General features: G+C 36.8%; 1 protein-coding gene across 5 annotated transcripts in view; it reads left to right on the forward strand.

Moving 5' to 3' along the window:
* Positions 1-27,383, forward strand: part of VPS13B (vacuolar protein sorting 13 homolog B) — a 437,572-nt gene that overhangs the window by 225,726 nt on the left and 184,463 nt on the right. For 3 of the 5 annotated variants that reach the window (XM_042036375.1, XM_042036378.1, XM_042036376.1), the window contains exons 23-27: positions 2,521-2,755; positions 11,602-11,822; positions 15,508-15,720; positions 24,149-24,320; positions 24,877-24,991. In XM_042036375.1, the coding sequence (XP_041892309.1) occupies positions 2,521-2,755; positions 11,602-11,822; positions 15,508-15,720; positions 24,149-24,320; positions 24,877-24,991 (956 nt within the window). Of the gene's footprint in view, positions 1-2,520; positions 2,756-11,601; positions 11,823-15,507; positions 15,721-24,148; positions 24,321-24,876; positions 24,992-27,028; positions 27,096-27,383 lie in introns of all 5 variants that reach the window. The other 2 variants (XM_042036377.1, XM_042036379.1) reach the window with 1 other exon arrangement.

A 27,383-nucleotide genomic window follows, 5' to 3' on the forward strand; every position in this document is an offset into this window, starting at 1 on the left:
GATCTGTTGCTAGTAGAAAGGCCTCTCTGCCACTTGGAACAACCTTGAAAGGTGTCTCCCTGCAGCCATCCTGCCTGGCAGGGAGAACTCAAAGGCAGATCACTTAGGCTGTCATTGGCTTGTAGTCAAATTGCATGCAGTGGGAAGGGTGTGCAAGAGACTCCTTGTACCCACAGCTTTCTTTGTTCCTTGATAACTGAGTCTTGGAAAAAACACATTCAGGTGTTAAAACACATGATCAGGTGTGATGCTTGTTGGGTGACTCTGCTCTTTGAGGGTTTCCTGGAGGAGTTCTTGACCTGGCTACAGCTCAGGCCTTTACCTCATTTGGAGCTTGTACGGAGCTACTGCTGGTCCGGTTAAGGAGGCCAAGTGTATCCATCACACATATGGAGGCCTGATGCTATCATTTAAAGCCCACCAAAATTCATGATCCAAGTCCCATTCAGTTGCTTTAAAATGAATAACAAAGAGTTCCTTGTGTAAAAAAAGAATTTCCATCAGGAATTTAAAGGGGTGAAACTGTTGTGATTCTACTTCAGTATTCTTGATACAGTAAAGTAAAATAAACCAAATGGGATCCAAAGAACTTTTCTTTAGTACAAAGCTGTAGTGAACTGTAAACAAAGTGCAAAAACTCCACTGAGTATTGAGATCTCTTCTTGAGAGTGCTTTGTAAAACATGTCCTCTAGACCCTGTTGCTGGTAATGCGAAGTATAGTATCTCTTTAAGTTGGTGGAATTTTTGGATTATTATTACCACATGGTTCGTATATCCAGGCAGCATTTGATGTTAATCATCATAGATATGTATATATATATGCGTGTGTGTGTATGAAGAATGGGTGATTTTTTATAAACTGTTTACTCAGCAAATGCAGGGATAAAACAATAGTTATACTGATCATAAGTTCTTTTGTCATCTATTTATCATTATTTCATGATGGCTTGACCTGCAACCTATTACTAATAGACCAGAAAACGATCTAATGTGACACTGTAAAAATCTTTGCAAATTGACACAAAGACTAATTTTCCATTAAAAAAAAATCCAAATCTATTACATCTGTAACAATACACCCTAGCTTTTCATCCAGTATAAATAAAGTGCACTCTGCAACCTTGGATCAATAAACTACTTATCAAAGATGTAATTAACTTCATTTTACAACTCAAACAGTTCTAAATCCAGAAACAAACACAGACTTCGTGAACCAATGTATTTATTTTTGCAAAATTCTACTTATATTTTTCTGTAGTGAATTCTTGTCAGTTTGTCTAAGCAAAAGGGCACAAAAATGCTGAAAGAAAGATGAATATCTGTGTACTCACTAGGCTGGCAAAGTACTTACAGTGCCATGGAATTCTAGCTCTATTACAAATCACTACTGTGGTCTTGAAGGCCTAATAGCCTTCAGGGAAGAGTATGAAGTACAAATCTTGGTTATTGCTTTTAAGCTGTCTTAAACGATGTCACATCGAAAGAGTGTTATGTAAGTTTGCAGCAAACAAATGTTTTTATCACAGCTACAAATAATATCTTGTCCAACAATTTGTATGCTAGGCTTTTCCAAGCAATGTGAAGAAATGAACTGAATCACAGCTTGTATTTGCTTAACAAAGCATTCAAGTGTGCAGGCTGTTGGAGCCTTTCGATATCCAGGTGCCAGAATGGTACATGTAAGAGCCAAGGAAGACTAACAGTCCGTAGCTTACATCACCTCTGAGTTAACAAGATGTGATGAGTTCTTGGTTTGGACTTGCTCAGCCTCTCTAGAAGCCCCTAAGAAGATGTCAAAATGGTCAGACATGTTTCAGGGTAACAACATTGAAAATAAAGAAAAAAAAATATTATTTTGTATGAAACCATATGTGCTGCTTCTTATTTGCATTGAAAAGTGGATAAAAGCTGTATAAACTTTGTCAACTTTATTACTATCTCTTTGTTTATGTGTACACCTCTCTGTTTAAAACTCAGTCACTTTTTCTCTCATTTGTGTTTTTCCTATTTTTTCTAATGATTAACTTTTTTGTACTTGCTCAATACTGTTGACTAGTAAGTAAAGGCAGAATTTTCCCTGAAACAGTTCTTTATAGAAAGTAACAGCATATAAAATTTTGACTAGTTCTAGAGACTTAGCTGTTGCTAACAAAAGCTAATGAACAGCAAAAAGTGGAGGGCTTTCTCATTCAGAACATTTTCTGACTCAATTGCACTTTGTAAAAATCTGTTGAAATGTAGATATATGTGTGTTCACTTTACATGGCAACACCTTTCTGATGAATTTACACAGCAAAAACATCCTTCTTCTTTCTCCCCTCCTATAATCATAATTTAAGAGAAAATATTATTTTCCAGCATTTTGCTTCATCTTTTCTCTTAATTCAACTAAAAGTTTAGACTATTTTCAGTCAACTGTTATGCATTAATAACTTCAGATTTTGTACCAAGGTGAATACTCCACAGTGAGGGGGAAAATAATCTATTTCTGAGAATCTTTCTTGGCTTTGTCTTTTCAGCTTGAAGTGCAGTCTTGTTGTGTATTCCTTCCAAATGACAGCCTGCCTTCTCCAAGTACTATTGTGTCAGGTGACATTCCTGGCACTGTGCGAAACTGGTACCATGGGCAGGCCAGTATGCCTGGCACACTTGTCATCTGCTTGCCCCAGATAAAGATTATGAGTGCTGGACACAAACACATGGAACCATTGCAAGAAATCCCATTTGTTGTGCTGAGACCCATCCTGGAAGAAGGTAACGTGATGAGCTCAAAAAACCTTACTCTTTCGTTTCCATTTCTAAATGTTATAAAAATTATCTTCATTTTATTTTGAAAATGTCTGATTTTGTACTGCTTTTTTAGCAGAATGTTGTTATGTATTATTGATGTCTAGCGATCTTACTTACAAGGTCAGATCCATGGAAATCAACATGGAACTCATCATCAAAGAGCTACTTCTGTGATATGTTTTGTATATTTGAAACTAAAATAATTCAAAAGTTCAGTTTTTACCTTCAGTGGTTTTGTTATTCAAGTTGTGGTGTATATGATGATGAGGATTTTGACACAACAGGAAGTGACAGTAAATCATGAATTCCAAGACCAAATGGAGACAGGTTAGGAAAAACTGCTCATCCCACCAAGGTCTTGCGTGTAACATTCAGACTGGACATTAGTTAAACATTCTTCACTGAGAGGGTGGTTGGTCACTGGAACAAGCTTCACAGGAAAGTAATCATGGCACTAAGCCTGTCAGAGTTCTGGATGCATCCATACAATGCTTTTAGTCATATGATTTAATCTTAGGCAGTCCAGCAAGGAGCAGGGAGTTGCACTCAGTGATCCTTATGGGTCCCTCCCAACTTGAGATATTCTATGATTCAATATAAAATGAGAAAAGAAATTCGTAAGTATAGCAAACTGTCAAAAGAAAAGAATGAGACTTTAATGGTCATCCTGATAGGCAACAGTTGTGTTCTGTGTTGTGACTTAGGAATTGTAGCAAGGATTTTGTAGAGATTTGAAGAAAAAAATTGTAAAGGTTGAGGAAAAGTACAGTAGTTCTTATTTGAAAAGCTAATATTTGATAGGGGTTTGAGTTGTAGACCAGTTGAGGGAAGATTCAGCTTTTAACATTCTGCAACTGATTGAGAAATGAAAGGAGGAGATAAGCTGGTAAGGACCTAGCAAGTGAAAACAAGTTGCTTATGTTCAATATTTTTTACTGTGTTTTGTTTTTTTAATGGAGCCCTTAGAAATGATCAGAATAAATGGTAAATGGACTTGCAGCAGTGTTCTGAAGAAATACTGATGTAAAAATCTTGTTCTATATATATTTATATGAAAACTTGTGTACTGGAAATAGGTGAGGCAAATATTCTGAACCATCTTGAGCCTTGGGTTCCAGGTTTGTTTTAAGGACTTTGATGAGACCTAGGCTCACAACCCAAGTTATAGATTTCATGGAAATGCCAGTATTTGTGGTATACCTCCAGCCAGCAGCTCTGGCTGCACACAGCCCCTCACTCCTCCTCTCTGGTGGCCTGGAGGAGAGAATCAGGTCAAAAGTGAGAATGCTTAGGGTTTGAGATAAAGACAGCTTAATAGATAAAGTAAAAGCTGCAGGTGCAAGCAAAAGCAAAACAACAAATTAATTTGCTACTTCCCGTCAGTAGGCAGGTGTTCCAGCCTTTCTGTTTGGTTGGTTTCTTTGGTTATTTGGGGTCAGCTGTCCAGGCTGTGTCCCTTCCCAACTCCTCGTGCACCCTCACTTTCCTTGCTGGTGGAGCAGTGTGAGAAGCAGGAAACACCTTAAGCACTGTCCAGCAATAACTAGAACATACCCATACTATCCACAGTTTTCAGCACAAATCCAGAACAGTACCATACCAACTACTATAAAGAAAGTTAGGTCTATCCCAGACAAAACCAGGGCATTGGTGTACAGTTAGTTACCAATGTTAGTTCACTGTTCTATTCTCAAAATGTATTCTTTAGAAAGAATTCTTGCTGTTTCGTGTATTCATTCTAAGATGAAGAGAGGGAGATGCAGCAATTGTTCCATTGCTTTTGTGACAGCATTTTCTGAGAAAATTACTCTGTTTTCTGTGTACTTACTGCTGAAATATAAACAATTTAAAGGGCATGAAAAATTGAGTCAAAATCACATTCAAGAGCTAGTCCTGCTACTGCATCTGAAATTTGTTTGGATTTACAACATTGTGTTTCTTCTCCCTTTGGTCTGCCACTTACATTGGATTCTTCTTCTTTCTGTATTTTACCTTAAGTCATGGCAATGGAGATAAAACTGTAGTTTTTAGTATTGAAAGTCATATTAGAGGTGCTGCCAAATGAAAAGAAAAAAAGTTTAAAAGAAAGAGAGAAAGGTATATGTGTTTTTCCTAATAACTTTCAGTAGGAATGATCTAATTTGCTAAGCATAGTGACAGAGAGAAGATAAATTTAACCAAAGTCTTTTGTTTGTTTTAAACTGATGATGTAATTTAAACCATTTAAGAAAGTAAAAAGTCATTTGAATTTTGTCAGACCCAGATTTGAGGGAAAGATCCTAGTGAGAGAAAAGAATCCCCCTGGTTGGGATAAAGCCTATGGTAAGGAATTTATTTGTGTGTGGCTTTCTGCTCTGGGAGTAATGCCAAACAGAAGTTCTCACAATCTTGATATTTTTGATTCTCTGAAGGAGCCATTGCCTTCTCCCATGCCAAGACTCTCTCTTAAAGAGATTATTTCAAAGTTTTTTCAAAGCTTTAAAGTCACCTTCTTTGTTTCTTCCCCTGTAGAGGTAAATAATTTTTATGGACTTGTATTGTGAAAGTCTCTTAATTTGCCTTCTGTCTTTGAACAAGACTTCAGGGACACTGTTATTCTTCAGACATGCTACCATCTCTCAGAAATTATATTTAGTCAACATTGCTTTTCCATTGTTTGGATCATTCCTTCTTTATAAAGAGGCTATAAGTAAAAGGCTTTTTCATAAGGGTGTGTTGTTACTTTTAAGGAAGCTGTGTGCTCACTGATGTATTTTTCTTATTACATGAAAGACTAAAAGCGGAGAAAAAGGGACCATATTCCTACTGTCATTTGGGAATATTTCATCCTACTCAGATACTTACTGACCTCAAGATGTCAACATAATGTAAAAATAGCTTATACACTATCCCACAATCCCATTTTTCCATTTGTTTTCAGTGGTTTGCTGCATCTCTGAGGTAATTTTAGTTTGTAGGAATACTTTAAAGAACATTTAAAGTACTTTTACAGTACTTCCATTCAGAAACGTAATGTAGCTCAGTCATCCTAAATAACTAAGTAATCCATAAATGGATTTATCTATGTAAAGAATGAAATATTCCTTTGAACTTCCGTTGAATAACAAATACAATTAAGTAAGGTATTGAATCACATTGAGTATTATTTTAATAATAAATAAATAAAATTATCAGATAGAGATCCATGAGGTAGTGGTATTTACTGAAGATGTTAAAGTAGAATCACAAAATCTTAGAGCCTGGAAGGCCAGGTTGGAAATGACTTGAATGATCATCTGGTCCAAACTTGAATGGCAAAGGGACCTAAGATGGCATTATCCAACACCCTGCTCATTTGCTTCTTGAAAGCCTGCACTCTAAGGAGGCTGTTCTGGTTAATGATTGTTCTTACTGTAAAAACTTCCTTATATCAATATTAAATCTCTCCCAGTGCAACTTGTACCTGTTGCCCCTTGTCTTCTCTGTTTTGACACCTTGTAAAGAGGAGGACCTCTGTCCTATTTGTAACTGCCCTTTATGTAAAATAGTTACTGAGAAGAAAGTAAATAGTTAGAAACTCAGTTTGAGCAAAACTGAAATGTTTAGAGAGGTGCTTAGAGTGAGTTGTGACTTTCCGTGCACATCTAACTTCAAATACTTGACAATTCCTCTGTATAATCTCCAAGCTGCAACCTACAGCAATAGGATAAAATGTGGTAAATATAGTTGGACAACATATGTTGTTGTGGTTAGAACTTCTGGACTGCCAAGTGGTCTTCCAAAAGTCTAAACTCTTATAACAGGAAAACAAGTTGAAGACATGAAGGGAACTTTTGCTTCAGGTAAAGCACTGTTTTAGAGTAATGATGAAAATTTTTAGTATTGATGAAATTCTCCTGTGTTTAGAAGTTTACATTTTGAATTATATTAGTTAATGTTTTTAAAATAATATTAATTAATTATTAATATAATAATATTCCTCTTTGGGTTCATAGTAGTAAATTTTATTAATTTATCTTCGTAAAAATGTTTTCTTATGTCGGATACAGTAAGATACAGATCTTTAGGTAAGACACAGTAAAATACTTTTAGAAAGCAGTGTTCAACATATCTTAAAATTGCTGATACTGCTGGTAATCATACTCATATTTTCAGGTGGATAGCCACATACTGACAGTCATGTGAATCACTGTATTCCAAATATTTAAATTTGAAAGATGGCTTTTGTTGGTGAAATAAGACAGGTTATATATCTTCACAGAATTTTGTAATATATGTTTAAACTCAATATAATGTCAAGTGACTTACAGGGAAATAGGAAATTAGGGCTACATAGATTTCAACCTGAAAACAGAAGCTAAATATTTTAAGTAGAACAGCAGTATGTTGGCATTCTTAGAAGTTATCAGCTTGCATTAGATTTTAAAAAATGTTTACCTATAAATTTACAGAAATTATTTTTTCAGTTATTATATTTAAGATAAATATTTGGCATTAAAATAGTGTGCTGTTTCTCAGAAGGGTTTGTGTGTGACCTTAAAGATTATCTATTTCCAACCCCCCTGCCAAGGGCAGGGACTCTTCACTAGACCAGGTTGATCAGAGCCCGATCCATCCTGGCTGTGAGCACTTTCAGGGATGGGGCATCCACAACTTCTCTATGCAACCTGTTCCAGTGTCTTGCTACTCTTGTAGTGAATAATTTCTTTTTTATATCTAATCTAAATCTACCTTCTTTTGGTTTATTTGAGTTTATATTCAATGTCACCATCTGTAATAGTAATTACTATATTTAATTTACATTATGATAATGCCTTGTAAAATTAGTTCTCACATTTGAGAAGCTGGGATTATGCAGACATAGAACTACTTCCCTGTTGCATGATTGGGAGGATGTAGAAGTGACCTAACATGTAGTGATTGCAGTATCTTTTTATTAAACATTGCATGTCACATGAGAATGAGGGCTTTAGAAATGCACGTAAAGAGCCTGCAGTGTGGGTAGAGAAAGGGAAATGAAGACAGAGTAGTCAGGTTGCTTTTTAAGGATTGCAAGGGATACTACTATTAAGCCTGGGAATAGATCCCAGAGCACATGCATGATAAAGCTTTCATGATCTCTCTCCTACCATTACTAATTTTAAACAAACAAAATTCCTCTTTTGTAGAACTGTCAGCATCATATACACAGCATTGTGTACAAATACCGCATTTCCAATCTGGTTTTTTAAATAAAGATAAGTAGTACATAAAAATGAGAGCAAGTGTAACAATTATTAGTAGTTAAGTACATTTATCAATATTGTATGTCATGCATATGGAAAGTCTCATTATGAACATGAGTAATTAACTCTAGCAAAGAAACAAAGGGCATCAATAAGTACCAGAGAAAGCTCTAGCACACACCAAATTATTTATTTATATATTGGAAAAATAATTCAAAAATTCTGTAGGAAAGTAGTCTTTCCAAACTACTGCAAGTAGCAGATAAATGGTACATGGCAGTTCATTTAAAATTGTCCGATAGTTGGCTCAGTCAACTGCCAAATACCTGAAAGTGGTATTTATAAATTTAAGAAGTTATCAAAGCAGTGGAAATAAATAAATTTTCAAATACATATCAGTGATGATGCTCTAAGAAATTAAAAATAAAAATTTATGATAGTAGTAGGGCAGGAATTAACCAGAATCTTCACGGTAGTAGGGGTCTTTCATGTGTATATTTTATAGTATTTACATAATAGTTGTTGGGTGCACTATAGTGTCACTGAAGGCAATTCCAGTTTTTCCAATTTACTTAAAATATTTCAGAATTTCATCAATTAGGTGACAAAATAATAGTATATGTAGATGGGAAGGTTAGATGTAGAGAAAATTCTGCTAAATGCGGCACTGATTTTCCTTCCTACCAAGAAATCATCCTTTAAATTATGGGAAAATCCTATAAGCAATGTTGCTTTTGATGTTTAGATGCTTTGAAGTAATTTTTTTAATAGTTTCATAAAACAAATTTGCAAATGAATGAAGGTACATTTTTTTTTAAAAAACAAATAAGACATAGGTACAACAACAAAACAAGGATTTATCAGGTGCACAGTTCCAGTAGTGTTAGGACAGGCACATAGTGTATACGGAGCTGAATAAGAGGTAATTGATGACATCAGGGGGAATTTTATAGTTTTAAATTCACTGTATCTTTACTAGAGTGTTTTTTTCAACATACTGTGGTTTCTGTACATTGATAAAATTTTATCAGTGTTTTCCTTTTAAGGTATATCATGTGTGCAGTCTAGGAGAGCTACCATTCATTTTTTTCCTTAGATATTCCTTCTTTCTAATCCATGAAATATAAACTATCTTAATTTACTGTGGTGGTCACAGAGAAAAACAAAGTTCATATATAATAATTAGAAACTTGTCATTGGAGTTGGCTTTGCATTTAATTTTTTCCCATCTACTACAATTATTTTTTTGTCTTTTCTTGGCTATCTGAACTTGGAAAAAAGCACAAATTAACTGCTTCAAAACTTTTAATCTGTAAACCTTTCGAAAATATTTTCAAGTTACTTTGAACTGAATTCTTCAGTATGTAATAGCTTCAAAATAAACTACTGAAGTTTTCAGTTTGTTCTTAGGATGAGACACATAGGATTTTCTGATACATACTTCTGACTATATAAATTTATTGCTGAAGCCACCTGTGGAAGAAAAAATAGAAGTCTTACTATATTTATATATATATAAATATGGTAAAAAGATTTTGGAATGAAGCTTTCTTTTCATTTCAGATCCCTTCTAATTTCTTTAAATAATCACGGTTACCAGTTGGTGCTATTTCTTAGGTTATGATTTCTCAGCAGGACAGTACTGACTGTAGGTCACACCAGGCAGCAAACACACTCTTCATATATTATTTAAAAACACTGGTTTGAATTTTTTGTTGTCCCATGAGACCCAAGGGGCCTATCCCAGTGTACCTTTGTCTACCATTTTCTCCTCTGGTTCTCAAGACTTGCTCCCATGCTTCTGGGGTATTAGATTAATTTGGACTCTTCTTATCCAAGACTTAGGCCAAAATTTTGAAAAATGAAACCTCATACCAAATAACTTTCTGAATTTTCCTGTAGGAAGGAGAACTTTTCTCCTTCACTTTCTCCAGATGAATGTTCTCCATACAAAGATGAAGACTGTTTCAGGCATGGCTGAGGTTTGTGGATGCTCACCAGCCTGCTGTGTTTGAATCTGACACTGCATCCAGCTGCTTTTACATTACTTCATACTGGGACAGGCAGTTTCTCTTGGTAGATTGAAAATTCCCATGCTGGGCACACACTCTCTGTTGTTCAAGTTGTGACAAAAAGGCACAACTTCCTCAGTAGAAAATCTGATAAATGGGATGAAGACTTTCTTTAAAGAAAACAAAACTAAACAAAAGAAATCCCAAAGGCTCCCTGAAATATTATTGTGTTCTTAGACCGCTGAAGAGCAAAAGCCTGTATCTGTTTCAGGTAAAATTAGAATTATCCATATATCTTTCATTGCCTTATTTTCCTCACTTTTGAGTATTCTTTGGGTTTTGGTTCAGTGTTTCTCCCAGAGCCTAATTTTTTTTTCTCTGGGACCTGGTTATCATATGTGAGATTGTATTTGGTTTACATGGCAAGGTTTTGGTAGTGGGGTGGACTGCAGGGCTGACGTCTGTGAGAACATTCCAGAATCTTTTCTCATGTCCAACAGAGCCAGTTCCAACCGGCTCTAGATGGACTTTCCCAAGTTGAGTCTGTTCTGCCCATGAACAATAGCAGGTGAATTATTTCTCCCTGTCTTCCAGGCTTTTGTTATATTTTCTCTTCTAGTCCAGCGAGTAAGGGGAGTGATAACAGCAGCTGTAGTGGGTTTCTACACTCAGCCAGGGTCAACTCACCACAGGAATTCTGTTTCAAGTTCTCTAATCTGTGTGCTCAGTTTCCCTCAATTCTAGCTGGTAGAGCTGTGGAAAATTTCCCTTCACCAAAAGGAGTTCCTATTAGCCCTTTAAAGAACTACCTAAATAGTTCTGTGATCCTGCTTTGGAAACTTTTATGTTTCATCTATTGACAACCTGAAGAAAACTGATTGTACGGAAGCTGTAGGCATTTTGTTGTTCAGCTGTGCATTGCCAATTCCCTTGCTGATTATTCTTCATAATGATTCTTGGTAGGATGCCAGGAATGTCTCTGGGTAGGCTTCCTCCTAAATACAAGAAATCAAGCCCTAAGTGTATGTCCATAATAATTTGTTTTTATAAAATCCATCACCATTCTGTTCCTAAGAAGTTAAGTGAGACAGTGGAAAGAGCTGCACTGTGAGCATTGGGATAGGCTTCACTCTGTGGCATCACTGTGTTGAGGTACAACCTGTAGACTTTTTGAGGAAAGAATTCACGTTGTAAATAGGTATAAGTATATAGTAGAAGGAATTGCCTGTGAATTGCATCGATAATGCTGAAAAAAGTGGGGAGTGGTTTCTGGATATTCTTCACTTTGAGGAAAATGGTATGAAGCAGAAGAATTTCATTAAAGTTGTTCACAATTTGGAGTTAAAATTCCCAATGGATTTCAGTTTTTAGAAGTTGTAAAAAATTTATTGCTATTGTTTAGACTTTGAAGTATAACATGGAACTGATGGTTGAATTATATTTATGAGAGTTTGGGATCAATTTAATGGTTGTTGATTGCACTTGCTGACTTCTAAGGTGGTTTAGAATAAGGCCTTTGCTAGCTGTGTGAAATTATTACCCTACTTTTTATTAAGCAACTGTTTAACTGTTTTCCCTTCTTTTTAATCACTAGGTGATGCTTTTCCATGGACAATTAGTCTGCATCATTTCAGTATATATACTCTTCTTGGACAACAAATGACACTTAATTTAGTAGAACCAATGGGCTGTACTTCTACTTTAGCTGTGACTTCGCAGAAACTGCTTGCTTCAGGGCCAGAATCCAGACACTCGTTTGTCGTCTGCCTCCATGTTGACCTTGAATCCCTTGAAATAAAATGCTCCAATCCCCAGGTTGGTACATTTAATTGATTTATGAAAGGAAATTTAAAAAAACTTGATTTAAGTAAGACGGATCTGCATTTTCGTGAAGAGGGTCTCTATCTTAATTTTTTTTTTAACTGGGCCATCAAGATCAAGATGCTTAGATTGAGATTTGCTTTGAAGCTTTCTCAACTTTTGTAATTTAAACTCTTCTCCAAATGTAATAGCTGTAGTATAAATGCATCTTTTGGCTGATGGAGCTAAATGAATTGCAGATGTACCATTAAATGCTATGATACTGTTCTGCTGTCACTGTGGATTCTTATATTGAAGTGGTTTAATGTAATTTTTTTTGCTACATTTTCACAGAACTAACATGTCTTTGAACCTAATGTGTTTTTTAGGCAAGCAATGGTATCCTACAGTAAAGGGAAGAAAAAACAGATGAATGCATGTAAACAAAAGCTACCACCTCATTTGTGTTTATTAGAAGGAAAAGGTGTTCTTCGATTTTTCAGAAAGTACACCTAGTATTTTAATGACTTGGACCTAGTTTGATGTAGTTTCAAATAGAGTAGGTGTTTAATAATATTAAAAGTGGAATGGCATTGTTATAAGTGCAAGTCTTACCTAAATGTGAGTTGAGAACTAAAAAGAAAATTGAAAAAGACAATATTTTTCAAGCATTCCTATTAAAGTGTAATTGAGTAATTTGTTTTGCAAACTAAGAAAATATTTCCACTAAAAAATTGAAACTCTAAGCTCCATATAAATCATATTATGAGCATAATGACATGTTAAAGTGAAGTCATAGTATGGAATATTAGGTCAAATGTTGTTGTCTTAAAGGATGTCCTTGTACACTGTGATCTTATTAATTTACTGCAGTATTCTAATGACTGAAAAGATACAGACAAATTATTTGAGTCTGCTAAAGGTTCTTGACCTGTCTTTCCCCCTTTACATGTGCCTTACTTGTCCTTTCTGCTCTACTTATGCAAAAGGGAAGAAAAAAAAGCAATCAGTCTTCTTTAACCAGATGTCGAAGAACAGAAGATGAAAAATACAGTTACATAAACAGCATTTGATAGTTATAAATTCACAGTAGAGTAACTACGAAATTTGATTCCTTACAATGACAGGCTGTATTTTTTCTATAGATGACAGCCTTAAACTAGGTGAAATTTGGTGAATTTGTTAAATGGTAGCAAAGGTGAAGTATTATATTTATATGACTATTATGATTTAATATGAAACCATGTTCTGATGGTTGTAAAGTCTGTAGATACTTCCAGTGCGCAAAATTGCCAGGATATTGTCTTTGGTTGTAGTTTTCAATTTTGTCGTAATGTGTTATTTTTAAAGTATAAAATGCTGTAACATATTGAGCTTTACAGATTTTGCCAAGTAGTCAGTGGGGTCTTATTGAATTATATGTGGTTTTGCTGAGGAGGGGGTGGAAGCAGTGAGAGGGGGAAGCCTGTTTTATCAAATACTGGCAGTTATCCTTTTTGTCCTGCCATTTTTCTTCTCTTAAATAGCATGTTCTAAAATTAATTATTATATATTAACTGTTATGCTCAAAAATACTTAGAAAGGAGGGAGGCCTTACACTTACACTAGCTGTTCTCATATAATCAGAAATGTATTGGCAAATTATTGAGACTACACATTTGAAAACGGGCAACTAACGAGAGAAGTAGAAATCCTTCTATTTTAATCAGTAACAACCAATGGAGTGCATTAAAAATAACCAAAGATGCGACTTTATCTGAAGTTTTGAAATTTTATTTACATGTAGACAAGTGCCATCTTTTTTGTTTTAATGAGGTTTTATTCCGAGGCTTTTTGGTATTTTTTTACCTTTCAACATAACTCCATGAAAATCATCTCCCTCTAATGAAAGTGTGCATTTTTGTTTGATGAACTTATTTTGTCCCTAGTTTCAGAGCAGGATAGAGTATTTTGATCATACTACTTGGTTGGCTGGTTGCTGGTAATGTTCAGAGACATGGCTATTACTGTCTGAAATAGCTACTCTTTCAGAGTGGCTAGAAAGATTCTAGCCTGAGCAATTTAAAAAAATCTCCCTGACAAGATAAGTAATTATTAGCTTTAATGATTATGATTACTGCAACCCCAGTAAGATTTAAACCTTTCAGTGTTGGATTAACTGATGACAAACCTCTTCACCTTGCTGTATGAGCATATATGTAAACACAAGTTCCTTCTTTTGCATTACTTTGTGCCTTTAGGAACAGTAGCACAAATAATTTTCTGAAAGCCCTGCTTCATTAAAAACAAATATACCTTAAGTTATCCTTTGGTTTCTTCAAAAAAAATTGGGACATGGGGAAATTGCAAGCATGTATGATTTGGATATCTGCCTGTATTCTATTAAATTTCTAGAGATGACTTTTGCCAGCAAAGTGTCAACAGCAGTTAATGTTATATTAGTCAATCAATTGGGTGGATGCTACATTAGTTAGTTACATTCGGACATTAGTTGAGCTTCCTGCATTACATGGAAAAGACTCAGGAAAACTTTGAAATTAGAATTTGGTAATCTAAAGGTTACCAGTGCCTATCAGAGCGCTACAGACACAAAATACTTTCGAGTATAACTGAAAGAGCTCTTCATTACCGCTGGAGTTGTTCGTCTGTAGATTGCTCTGTGTATGAAGAAAAAAATGTACTGTGAAGTTTATCTCCTCTAAGGAAAATTCTGTCAAAAGATTATATGACCTGCTCTGTGTAAACCTGGAAACTTCAAAAGAAAATCCAAGATGAATTAAGAAGGTTTTTATAAAATTCCAGCATTTCACCTCTTAAGGAAGGACTGCAGCATGTACTTTGAGACTTCATCACACATTCTCACGCACAAAATCAAGTACTGTTTTCTATCAAATGTAGATTGACAACAGTATTTTTTTGCATCTGTTCTGCCCACATAAGAAGCCAGCTTCGTAGAGCAGAAGTGTCCTGAGGCTTAAAGTTCTTACAAATATGAGAATTTCAGTTTTTTATAATGGCAACTTGGGTATGGTATCCAGCTGTGAATCTGCTTATATATTATTTTCAGTTTTCTCTGACCTTTTTTTATACAGTATATTCCAGTATGTTGTCATACAAACTCCATGATTAATGCCTATTTACAAAAACTTGTGTAAATATCTTAGAACTTAGTCAAACAATGTGCAAGTTAAACAATGTGTTTCTGAATATTGGAATGACATATACCAGGAGACTATTGAGTTTGGTAGTGAACATTCTTCCAAAGGCAGATCAATTTCACATGCTGCATGCAATCATTATTTTAATACAATTTGAATGATTAATTTTGCATTGTTAATTTTTGATAAAGTTTGTTTGCCTTTTCCTAGAGACAGTATCTGTACATGTGAAATATACGATAAATTACCTTTGCTTAATTGTTAAAATTTCTATTAGTAAAAGTTTTACAAGACCATGTTGTTATGTTTTTGAGCTATGCACCATATGTTTACAGAAAGCAAAGATTATTTTTATCGAAGTCACTATACTGTAACTGATGTTTATTATTTTATTAGCAATGTAGTTGCTTATCAGAACATTATAAATGGTGAGAAGTTCAGTTCTGCTATATTACAAGTCTCTGTGGAGGACTTTGATAATTTTTCCTTCATCTCATTACGAAAAGCGTCATCCTAAGATTAAGTTTTATTTTGTCCCTTAGGTGCAGCTTCTGTACGAACTGGCTGAGATCACAAGTAAAGTTTGGAATAAAATTCAGAGGAAAGGAGTTCTACATCAATCTGTGTCTTCTGTCTATACTGAAACCATGACAGGACCTGCTCCTCCTAGTTCTCCAGTTAAAAGTAGCATTGGTACCATTCTACCAGATACCAGCACATACAGTCCATCTGCTGACATTGGTACCACTACAGAGGTATTTTTATTTCTTAAAAAAATTTGTTGATTGAGTTCTGACCTACAAAATGTGGTGGTGTGCAGTCAAGGAAGAATCAGAAAAATCAGAAAGAGTAGTAGAGTCCAGGTGGAAAGTAACTTTGCCCCAATAAACTAATGAAGAATACTTTATTAGTCATTTTGGCAGAACAAAAGAGAGAGAAAAACCATTTGCTGTATTGGGCCTATATTTATTATTTGTCTGTATTGTTTCTTTTTGAAGTGAGTGCATATTAGCTTGTGGCACAAAACTGTGGTTAGTGTGTTCAGGTCAAGAAGCATAAGCCGTTTTTCAAGTCCAGAATTAGTAGTGTTGTTTTGGAAATACCTGTGCTACTTGTGAGCCATTCCAAGTAGTGAGCCAGTCACTCTGATGCCTGGGTCAGTAGATAGCTGCTGTGTGTAAATTGTATTGGCAACCAGGAGAGGTACCTGGGCTGTGAAGGCTTCCAAGGTTGGCATTGTACCCAGCTGTGTGCTCACCCCACCTCCATCCAGCCACTGTTAAACCACAATGCCATCTATGAGCTACTCCTGAAGCTCAGTCCATTCGCCTCTCTCAGCTGTCCAAGTCTTAGAACTGCTTTTGTAGCTCAGTCACATGAGCATTTGGGTATGCATCTTCAGATATAAGATTGGCCACTCAGTTTTATGTATTTCTGCTTCCTTAATTTACAACACTGTGTAACTGCCAGGGGCAGTCTGGTACCTGATCATAATGTCCGTGTGTGCCTAAGACTATAAAATATTCGAGGCAGGGGGAGGAGTCCTGTGCTGTACTGAGGAAAGGAGGCTAATTCCTTTATCAGCATGAATGCAGTGTTAAAATTCATCCATGAGTATCATTAGCTGTAAGTCACCAGGTAGCTGGTAATAGAGTAGAATGGGTGGTCATAGGAAGCTGTACAACTGCACAGGCATAGCATTCGTGGTTTTCTTAGTGCCCGTCAGGTTTACTAGTTAAAGTAGTGAGTTAATCTTGTTTGTGCTACAGGAGAGAGTCAAAAATGTGTAAGATGAGTTGAAGGTATCCCAGGGTATCACATATTTGCAATTCTTTGTTTTTAACATAAATCTATTAGAATGTGGGGAGACTTTTCTGAATGACTGGGTTTCAGTCTCAGGAGAACCCCATCAACTTTAGAGACACCACATAGAACAGTTCTGAAATACAGGCAGATACACAATAATTTGAATTCTGAGTGCAATTACGAATTCAACATTTGGTCACGATTGGTTTAGCCCTATGTATAGTTTATATTAATTCCCAGGTTTGGGGAAAGTGAAATGGTGATTGCTAGTGCCTACTTTTTATATGCATCATACACACACACCCCCCAAAGAGGCAACTGATGTTAAAAGGTCTTTGAGCTAGAGTTTCATTTATTAAATTGTTCCACTAAAATGTTTCTGGATTATTTGAGTAGCCTTGGTTTTGGTGTATTTCTATGTGTGCATGATTGCAGTTGTGAAAAATTTTGCCATGGATACAGAATTAAAGGTAAGCAATAATAGTAAGAAAACAATGTGGTCACAAAAATAGTATTTTTCCACCTACTCACATCAAATCAATTTCTCATTGAAATCAGAAACCACCAGCTTTATAAATAACAATTTGGTTTTGATCCTCTATATGGACAGCAGTATTTGGAGTACATGCTGTACTTGGAGCATTAATTGAAACTATTCAGTAATTGTTTTAATCCATATGTTACCAAGATTATTTTGGTAATATGGGTCCAAATTCAGTGCTCACATCCTACCCTTTTGCAAAATGTTTTCCATCATTTATTTAATTTTCTTCCTATTCTCAACAAATGTTATTCACTAGCTAGATAATTTTTCTCCTAAAAATTCTAAATTATCTAAATGAAGCTTAGTGAATTACTGAACAAGGGACAACATTAGAATAGAGTAATTAAATAATAATAGATATTTCTATAGGTTTGACTTAGAGAAATTTTCCAGAAGTTATTTATCAGACTATTTTGTTTATATATTTCGATGGTTTTGAGCCTTGAAATCTTGAAATCTGTCAAACAGAAAATGCTTTGCTGCCATAGCTATGGGATTTTTTAAGTTTAGAGATTTTATAGTTACTGTGTTTTGCTCTGTGGGAGACACATGATTATTTTTAAAGCTTCTTTCAGCTGCAACAGACTTGCTATAAAAGAAGAAAGCAAACTTGCACAACTGTTTATATCAAATAGCAAAAAAAAAAGTAGTTTGTTTATGTGATTTGTGAATGACTTATATTTTAAGCTGTGTCTAATTCTTTTCTTGCTGACAACTTGATGTGAGCACCACGCTCTGATGTGGATAAAGCTACCTAGGCTTACTGACTTTTTAGCCTGGGTGGTGGTAGGACAGGGAAGCATGAGTGAGAGGCTTAAATACTGGAGGCTGGAAACAGTTAATCATTTTTACCATCCCTGCCTTGGAAAAGGTAAGGTAGTACAGACTACAACAGGCCACTTGTTACTGTTTACTTAAGTACAAACAGTGGTAGAAGTGTTTAGTCCTTGGGGAAACTCAGTGATTGAGCAAGAACGCAGAAGTTATTTTGATAAGGCATAGCATTAGTGTGGCCAAACTGTGATCATCCCTGAGCTTTAGGCAGGCCAAGGATGAAGGCCTTATATGTTTGGATCTTCCTGATGAACAAAGATAAATTCTGGTAAGAAAATAAACTCAGTATATTGGTCAATTTGCAACAATTGGTAAAAGAATTAAATTGTATATTTTAGGACTTGGCATGAGAAGTTGTGGGAAAATAGTTCAGGGTTTCTGACTCTGGCTTGATTTTTCAGTAGATCTGGAAACAGAGCAGAAAAGTAATGCATAAACATATTTAACAATAACATACTGGATGCTGAAAATCCAAAATGAACATTGAAATTCCATGAGAAACAAGAGCACAGTCTTTCTTCTTATTTTGGTTTCTTAGTTTTTCACTGCAAAAAAATTCTGTGAATTTGAGCTTATTTGGGGGGGGGGGGGGGAAGATGTCAGCTACTGCAGACTATCAGTTTTTCAGGCACTTTGACTCTGCCTAATGGTTGTGGTTACAGTACCATGAACAGAAGGCCAAGAAGAAATGCAATGTCTTCCATTTCTTTTGCCTCCCAAAGGACAGTCATGCAACATGTTATATCTGTCTTCAGAGGAGCATCTGCCACTCACGAAGAGAATGGGCCAATTCAACCTTTACACATTTACGTGTTTAATGGCAGAAAAAATGTAGGTAGTATGTTGAAGTTAAACTGTTGAAGTAGGCAGAGGCAGTACCATGTCACCTCTGACAGGGACAGGGTGTTGAGCAGCTGGGGATGTCTCTTGACAAGCTCTGCAGCTGCCATGGCTGCCAGCAAGAGGTTATTGCTGAAGGCCGCAGCTGAACCCAGTTTTAGCTACACTGACATGCTGCCAGTCCAAGGGGAAGTACGGGCAAGTGACCTGGAATACTGGGTGGGAATTCAGTAGCCCAAGTACAGAATAGCAGGGTGAGGTGAAGCACAAGTGAGTTGAGGCTCTTGTTAGAACTTTCAGGCTCTGTGGTAGAATGAATTCCAAACCCTGGCAATTTCAGGTCCAGGTTCTAATGATACCTCTGGGTCGGTATCTGTAACTCTAGGGTAAATGCAGTTCTTCAAAAATCTCACAAATACTGTCTTAAGTAACTTTGTGCCAAAATTATCAACTGACTGATTCTCTGAGAGGCATTGTGCATAATTTCATATCTTCAGAAAAATAATCCTAAAGGAGTGTGGGAAAAATTATAGCCTGATTTCCTTCAGAGTAAAGTTATCTTTCTACTCAAACCACTAAATAAAAATAGCTCTCTGTGGAAAAAGCCCTAACAGAATGCATGAAACAGCTGAAAACATTAAATTACAGAAATAAGAGAAACCAATTACAAAATTCAAAAATTGCCATGGTGGCAATACTTGTTTGCTGTTAAGTGTACCCCTTTAAGTTAATCAGCTATTGTTTCTTCTTTTTTAACTATCAGAAATGTAGAGACCTGCCAAAATTTTAGAACAAAGTTGATTTTCATTCAAAATCCATTTTGGAACACGTTCAGTGGGAGAGTGGGGGTGTGTGTGGAAGACAAGAAGGAGACTATCTCTCATTCCCACCCATTCCATAACAGTTTGTAAGTTATGGTTTGGCAAAATTAAATGTGTTTATAGTACAAAAAGAACTTGCAAAATTCTTCAGATTAAAAAAAAAAAAATAGAAAAGAAAAAAATTGCTTTTTATAGAATGCAAAGAATAGACAGTCACAAAGCTCAAGTCACAAGTGGCTCGAGCTTTGGCTTGAACTGTAAATAAACATGTAAGTATTGTTTTTCCCTTTCCTTACTTTAATTGGCTTTTATTTCTTGATACTTTGTGAAATCCATCTGAAGATCTCAGCACAGGGAAATTCTCTTTGGCTGGCTCCTTCATTCAGATACGCCTGCTGAAGGGATCCGCCCGCTCCAAAGTACTGTTGACTCCACTGTCTTTCTAGAGCATATGAGGTTTGATGAGAAGGGTCATCTCAGACACAGTGAAATTCCAACACAGAAGCATCATCTTTTGGGGCAATCATTCAAAGGCAAATATGAAGGTGTGGGAAGTTACTGAAAGGCAGAGTCAAAGGAGCTGTATAGATGTTATACAAAAGAAACAAATAGGAATTTATTGGCAGAAATTGAAAGGCTCAGAACTAATGCCATTCTCATGGCATGAAATCTCAAGTCATGAAATAGGTTGAGGCTTCTCTGATGTCCTCAAAGAATGAGGACTTTGCAAATAAAGACTCTTTAAAACAGGAGATAGGATTCTCAAAGCATTGTGGTTTTTTCTGGTTTTGTAAGGATACATTTGTCACTCCTACCTTTCATTGCTTTACGAGTGAGCAGAGTAAATAGTTGAAGGGAGGCAAGCTAGTGTTTGCAGAGGGTTGACAGGGATAGTCAGAGGACACCAAAATGGCTGGGTTATTATTACAGCTGGTGGTGGGGTCCGAGGCTGTGACCCAGGAAGAGATGACCGGTCCGGGGAGATGGTCCTGAAGGGAATCGCCTTCCCGAGGCCCGGTGTCCTCCTCTCAGCTGCTGGCAGAGGAGCCCTTGCAGAAGCTATCAGCTCTTTAGTGATATCAGCTCGTGATTCCAGCTCAGCTCTGCAGGGCAGCCTCTAGGCCAAACCAGACCGGAGAGAGAGACGAGAAGACCCGTATGGCTGGTTCCGCACGAAGGGAGCTTTATTGTGGGTTCCCTCCGGCGAAGGGAAGCCAGGGACGAGCTCTCCCCCCACAGAGGCGAATTGGTCTTCTTTTACAGGGATACAGGGGATCAGCAAGGGGACCAATGGATTACAGAGGGTCTGGGACAGACCAATGGGTTACAGAACGATCTGCATAGAGTCCCCCAAAGGATTGTGGGTCTACCTTTCCTCGCCATGACTCAAAGTCGTTTCCTTTCCAGGGAGTCCTGCTGGGCGATTGCGAAATCTTTTATCTCAGCAGACATCCCTCCAGGGCAGTGGCCGGGCATATCCCACAGGTTATGTCACTGTCTTACTACTGGAGCCTGCCATTTGAGGAGGAGCAATAAGGAGTAACATTGGTTAGCACTGGAGAAGGGACTGCTCTGCCTACATCCTTTCAGATGCTGGGGAAGCAAGGCTGCTTCCCCCATACTTTTTCATTCTAAGGACAGGTGCTGGCATCCTTGAAGAAACAAAACTGAATTTTTGTTTACAGTGTTGAAAAGGTATTTACTCTTGTGTTGCTGTCAGTTAGTGCCGCCTTGTAGGATAATTAAGTGGCACTGAAGAGAGTAGAGCTCTTTGTGGAGACAGTAGGAAATGTCTTGCAAGGACATGGTTGGCAAAAGCATAAAGAGATTGGAGTCTGGACAAAAAAGGCAAGAGGCAGGAAGGATTTTGCTGAAGAAGCAAATAGGAAATTCAAGTCACAGTTTGGCAAAAAGGAGTTAACCTCTGCCCTGAACATGTTATTTAGCAGCTTCTACCACACCTTTTTTTTTTTTTTTAGCTCATTTTGTTGGGTGTCTTATGTTCCATGTGCCACTACTATTTGGGAGCTAGCTATACAGTGAAATGAGCTGTCTGAGGTTTCTCCAGTTAGATGTCCTGCTGTGGTAGACATTAATTATTCTTAGATACAGAGCAGGAGACAGGCCCTCCTATATTTAATAATTAAATTTGCAGACAGTGTAAGAGTAAAACAGAAGAGGAAGAGTGAACAAACACTAAAAGCAAGAGGGTCATGCTAAATCCATGACTTGGAGAGAGATTTCAGGTGGGATTGTGTAAGGAAGTTAGCTTGATTAGAATGTGATAGGGAGCAAATGCTTTTTGCACCTCTGGAGTCTCACAGTTTTTCAAAAAATGGTCACCTATGGCTCTCCAGGTAATCTGTTCCGGGCTGTAAGCAATAATGCCTTATATAAGAAATATAAAAATAAACAGAAATATATTTTTCTTTCATGCATTCTGTTTAACACAAAGCCACTGTCACTGTAGATAATTGAAGGTGCGATGGAGCTTAATTTTCATTTCAACACTTCAAATTACATCTGTTGTGGTGGTCCAGGTATTATAGTCTCTTGTTTAGGTGTTATTTTCCAGAAGCATAAATTGGTTAGTTGGACAAGCTTTCCCTTCCTCATGTGAATGAGTATCTGGAATGCTAAGTTCTCTATGTCAGCTATTGACAACGTAGATCGTTTCTTCCCACTTGTAGTAAGTGTCACTGAGCTTTTCAAGGGTAAAGGTTGCTGCACACAGATAAAGTACCTTTGCTGTTTCTCTCTGTGTCCTCTGAAGAGTTCAGAAAACATATAATTAAATTGTAGGCCTGAGCTGAATAAAAATGTGATTTGTCAACATAAATGCTTCCATATGAGCTGTGTCATTAGGTTTGGGATAGGTCCTACCCATCCAGAAAATACATTGCTAACAGAATCTCCGTACTTGCATTTTCCAGCCTTGGGCTCCAGAATGGGGCAAGTACTGTCAGATTTTTCTTTTTGCCACTGAAAGTAGGCTTTCCTGGGACATATGATGTTGAAATGAGTGTGTTCTGACTTCTTGCCTGACAGGTTAAAATGGTTTCAGTCCAATTGTGGTGCTTACTGTGTAGGTCTGACTTCCAAGTTGTCCTCCATAGAAATAATCTTGGCTTCTAATTAGATAAATGTCAAATGTGTTGTTCATCATAATTTACAATGCCTAATCCCACAAACCTTCAATGAAAGATAAGACTTTGGGTGTTTATTGGTCTGTTAATCTTAGAAACAACTTACTCTTAGTGGATCAAAGTGACTAAACCTTATTCCTTTTTTTGTGCTTGAATAAAGAAAACTTGAAACACATGGTGGAGTTGCAAGTGAAGATGCTCCTGGATATTCAGTAGCTTCTGGATGACATTAGTGGCTTAGGTGTCCTTTGCATTCAGTTTAATAGGCTGTAAACACTAGGGGCTGATGAGCAGTTACAGTTTGCATCTTTCTTTCCCTATCTGGAGGCAGTAAGATCCAGCAAAGGAGCAGGATGAAGTCCTTTGGCTGGTAAATATTACCAGAACATGCCTGCATTGCTCTAATAGGCCTGCATAAAAGGATTTTCAGTATAACTTTCATTTGCCATCATGGGCTCCTATAAGCATTAACCTTTATGTCTTTTTTGTTGAGGCCTTAACATTTTAGGGAATGAACAGTGTTATTGATGGCACAGAAACTTCTACAAGCTCATTTGTCAACATTTCATACATTTAAGAATATTACAAGTGACAATCATTTTTTAAACAACAGAAGTATTTAGAAAGTGGCAAATAAAATATTTCCAATTCTTACAAAAAGCTATTACTTTCTGAAATATGTTTGCAAGAAATTACAGGGAAGCACAGACAAGGGGGAAAAGAATGATCCAAACCCAGTGTGTTCATCATGTCGGTGTTATGGCCTCACTGGGTGGCTCTTCATTTGGTACTTCCAATGATTCTTTCTTCCTTTGCCTTTCAGGTATGTGCAAGCCTCCATATCGCTTTTCCTATTGCATCTCCAAATATTCCTATTAGCCTTTGTTTTAAATTGATGATAGTGTTTCCATAGTATAGAGTTGATGAGGAAAGTGTGCTATGCCAGGGAGACCTGTCATAAAACCTTACAGTTTTACCTTTTAGTCTTTGCCAAAGTCTGTTATCTCTACCAAAGAAAACGGAAAAACGTTTTGTTTATGTTTTCCTGGTGTTACAAATGGCTTAATTCAAATATATTTGGACATCTGTGTTTCTATAGTTTGTGCATCCATACCAGTTAAGATAGAAATAAAAAAAGAAGTGCGGAAATGCAATACTTATTTTTTCCTCAGCTATTGCTTTTGTTTTGTAGGCTGATTCTCTTCAGGGTGGTGATGATTCTCCATTCTCAGACTCCATTACGTTGGAACAAACAACAAGTAATATTGGAGTCTCAAGTGGACGTGTCAGCCTATGGATGCAGTGGATGTTGCCAAAAATTACTGTAAAATTTTTTGCTCCTGATCCTAGAAATAATGGCACAGGTATTCTGCATTTTTCCCCAATGTACTATTTTAAATTCCAAGCAGCGTAGCCTATTTTACAGCACAGTATTAGCTATTCAGAGCTTGTATCAACATTACTGAACACTATAACATAGAAATAATGAGTTGGAGCTGTATTTTAAATAACAGCAACAAACTGTTGTTAGGTTACCTCATGCAAACTAGAATTCAGTGTCCTTCTTTGGCATAAACTTTCCCCTTTTAAAAAACTAACCACACAAGAGAAAGAAAACTTTAGTATAATTAGAGTAAATATCTCGGCAAATTTTTTTTCATTTTTTCATTCCCCGCCCCCCCCCCCCCCGGAGTTATGCTATAAATACCTAAACTAGAAAACCCATATGTATGTTTCTCAAGACATTTGTATAAAAAGGTTTGGATTCTAGTGACACTTGAATCAAAAAGTGCTTTATGAGAAAACTCTGAGTAGAAGTAGCATAATCCTATTTACAAAATGTAGTGTCTCAGATATATCTCTTGCTTAAAAGCCTTCAAGTTTCAGATTAATAATTTTTATTTTCTTTGACTATTGCAGAAGTCTGTATTGTCAGTGAATTAGAGGATCTCAGTGCCTCAGTGGATATGCAGGATGTCTATACCAAAATCAAATGTAAAATAGAAAGCTTTAATATTGACCATTACAGAAACAGGTAATTCCTGCGAGTTGTTATGCTTTAATTTCAGGCTGAAAGATAAAGGCGGGTTGTGTTTCGGGTTTTTTTCTTCTTAATTCTTAACTTGAATTTAAGGTAGATATTCAATTTCAGTTAAATTCTTTTAACCTTTTAAGTAATAAAAATCACAGTTGTGTTTCCTCAGAATTAGATCTAATTCCAAAGAAACACATAGAAATCATTGCAAATTTAGGAAGGTGTTTTTTTCACACTTACTGCTCTGTTGATCCATTAGACCAAAATAATTCATTTTAGCTTAATGTCGGAATGGGAAATTCCTGAAATGTTGGTTCATGATGTGCTAGCAAGAGCCAGTATTTAGTGATTTATGATATCTTACTCTTACATGCTGAAAAGAAACAACTCAATTTTTCAGAAATGTCTATTGCTGTGGCAAAGCAGCAGTTAATGTCATGCAGAGAACTGAGCTGATGACCTGTGTTGTGTCACATGGCACAGTATTGTGCAAAGACGGCCGAGTAAAACTTCAGTAATTAATCTCACCCAGTGTATCATCAACACTGTGTGAATTCAGAGTAGGTAGCAAGGCCTAGTCTGCCTTTCCACTTTAGCAAGTCCTGTTGTCTGGATGGTTTGCTACACCAATGTGACTGTGTCATTTAACACCCATGTACACAGTTCTACAGACAGATTGCGTGTGCCACCTTCTAATTTGTACTGCCTAGATGTACCTGCACACTAGCCTTGACAAGGAGAGGGCCTATGTAGTCTTTGTTCAACTAGGGTAGCATTTGCCATTACAGATCAACAAATTCCACTACAAATTAAGAGATTAAGAGAAAACAGAATAGTTGTGTTACTCCTTGTGAGGAAAAACATAGTTAAAAGCTTTAGCACAGCATTTGGCATTGAAAAAAACGAAAATATTTTGGAGCACAAATCATTTTGACTTGGGAACCAATGTCTGCAAGGTCTTATTGAATGCTTATTGTTCCCTGTGTATAATAGGAAGGAGATTTAGTATCAATTTAGCAACGTTACCATAATTTCTTTATGATTTTATTCCTTATGAGCTGTCTTAAAAATTATTTCAATTTCTGTCTTTTTGCCTAAGTTACAAATGCAGTTATTGTTTGTATATAATGTAATATTTGCTAATTAAAGTTTTTACTTTATTTTTTAAAATCTTTTAAAATCATGTCACAATGCAGGAGTGCCGAGTGTGTCCTGGGGGGCATCAGGCACAGCATCACCAGCTGGGCAAGGGAGGGGATTGTCCTGCTCTGCTCTGCACTGGAGTGGCCTCATCTTGAATATTGTGTGAAGTTTTGGGCGCCACAATAGAAGAAAGATATTAAACTACTAGAGAGCATCCAAAGGAGGGCAGCAAAGATGGTGAAGGGCCTTGAGGGGGAGCGGTATGAGGAGCAGCTGAGGTCACTTGGTCTGTTCAGGCTGGAGAAGAGGAGACTGAGGGAGACCTCATTGCGGTCTGCAATTTCCTTGTGACGGGAAGAGGAGGGGCAGACACTGATCTCTCTATGGTGCCCAGTGACAGGACCTGAGGGAGTGGCCTGAAGTTGTGTCAGGAAAGGTTTAGGCTGGATATTAGGAAAAGGTTCTTCACCCAGAGGGTGGGTGGGCACTGGAACAGCTCCCCAGGAAAGTGGTCACAGCCTCAGCCTGACAGGGTTGAAGAAGCATTTGGACAATACTCTTGGGCACATGGAGTGACTCTTGGGGATGGTGCTGGGCAGGGGCAGGAGTTGGACTCGATGATCCTTGTGGGTCCCTTCCAGCCCAAGATATTCTATGGTTCTGTGAAATCCCAGTAGCCAGTTCCTCTTAACAAGCTTTGGGGGAAAAAAACCAAAACAAAACAACAAAAAACCCTAAAAAACCCCAACAAACCCAAAACTTACTCCACTTGACGAAATTATCACTCTTCTCATTTATATTTTCTAATCTATTTGGAGTACCTTTCCTGTGTGTAAATCTCTGTGGACTTAACCGAAAGCAGAGAATAGACAAGGTGAACTTTCTGTCTTCCAGGCCAGGGGGAGATTGGCAGTCAGGACATTTTGAAGGAATTTTTCTACAAAGCAGAGAAAAACTTTTGGTGAGATTTCTTTAGTAAACTAAGGTGCTTACCTCAATAACTCTTCTTAAGCAACATACTTCACTTTATTCTTCTATATATTAAAAAGAATGATTACAAGAATTGTAGTACAAGGCACACTTTAACACTTAAAATCTAAACTCTTCTAAATAATACTGATTTTGTAACATATGAATACAGCTTTACACAGTGTCTGTGTTCTTGTAATCTTTCTCCTTGTTCTGTTAAAGCTGTCTGCTGAAAATCCAGGGTAAGTTCCTTTTCTACACACAGGATTTTACTATATTT

The sequence above is a fragment of the Corvus kubaryi genome, unplaced genomic scaffold, assembly GCF_017639235.1.
Source record: "Corvus kubaryi isolate FWS band 111438036 unplaced genomic scaffold, C.kubaryi_AGA036_p1.0 37385, whole genome shotgun sequence".
NCBI lineage: Eukaryota > Metazoa > Chordata > Aves > Passeriformes > Corvidae > Corvus > Corvus kubaryi.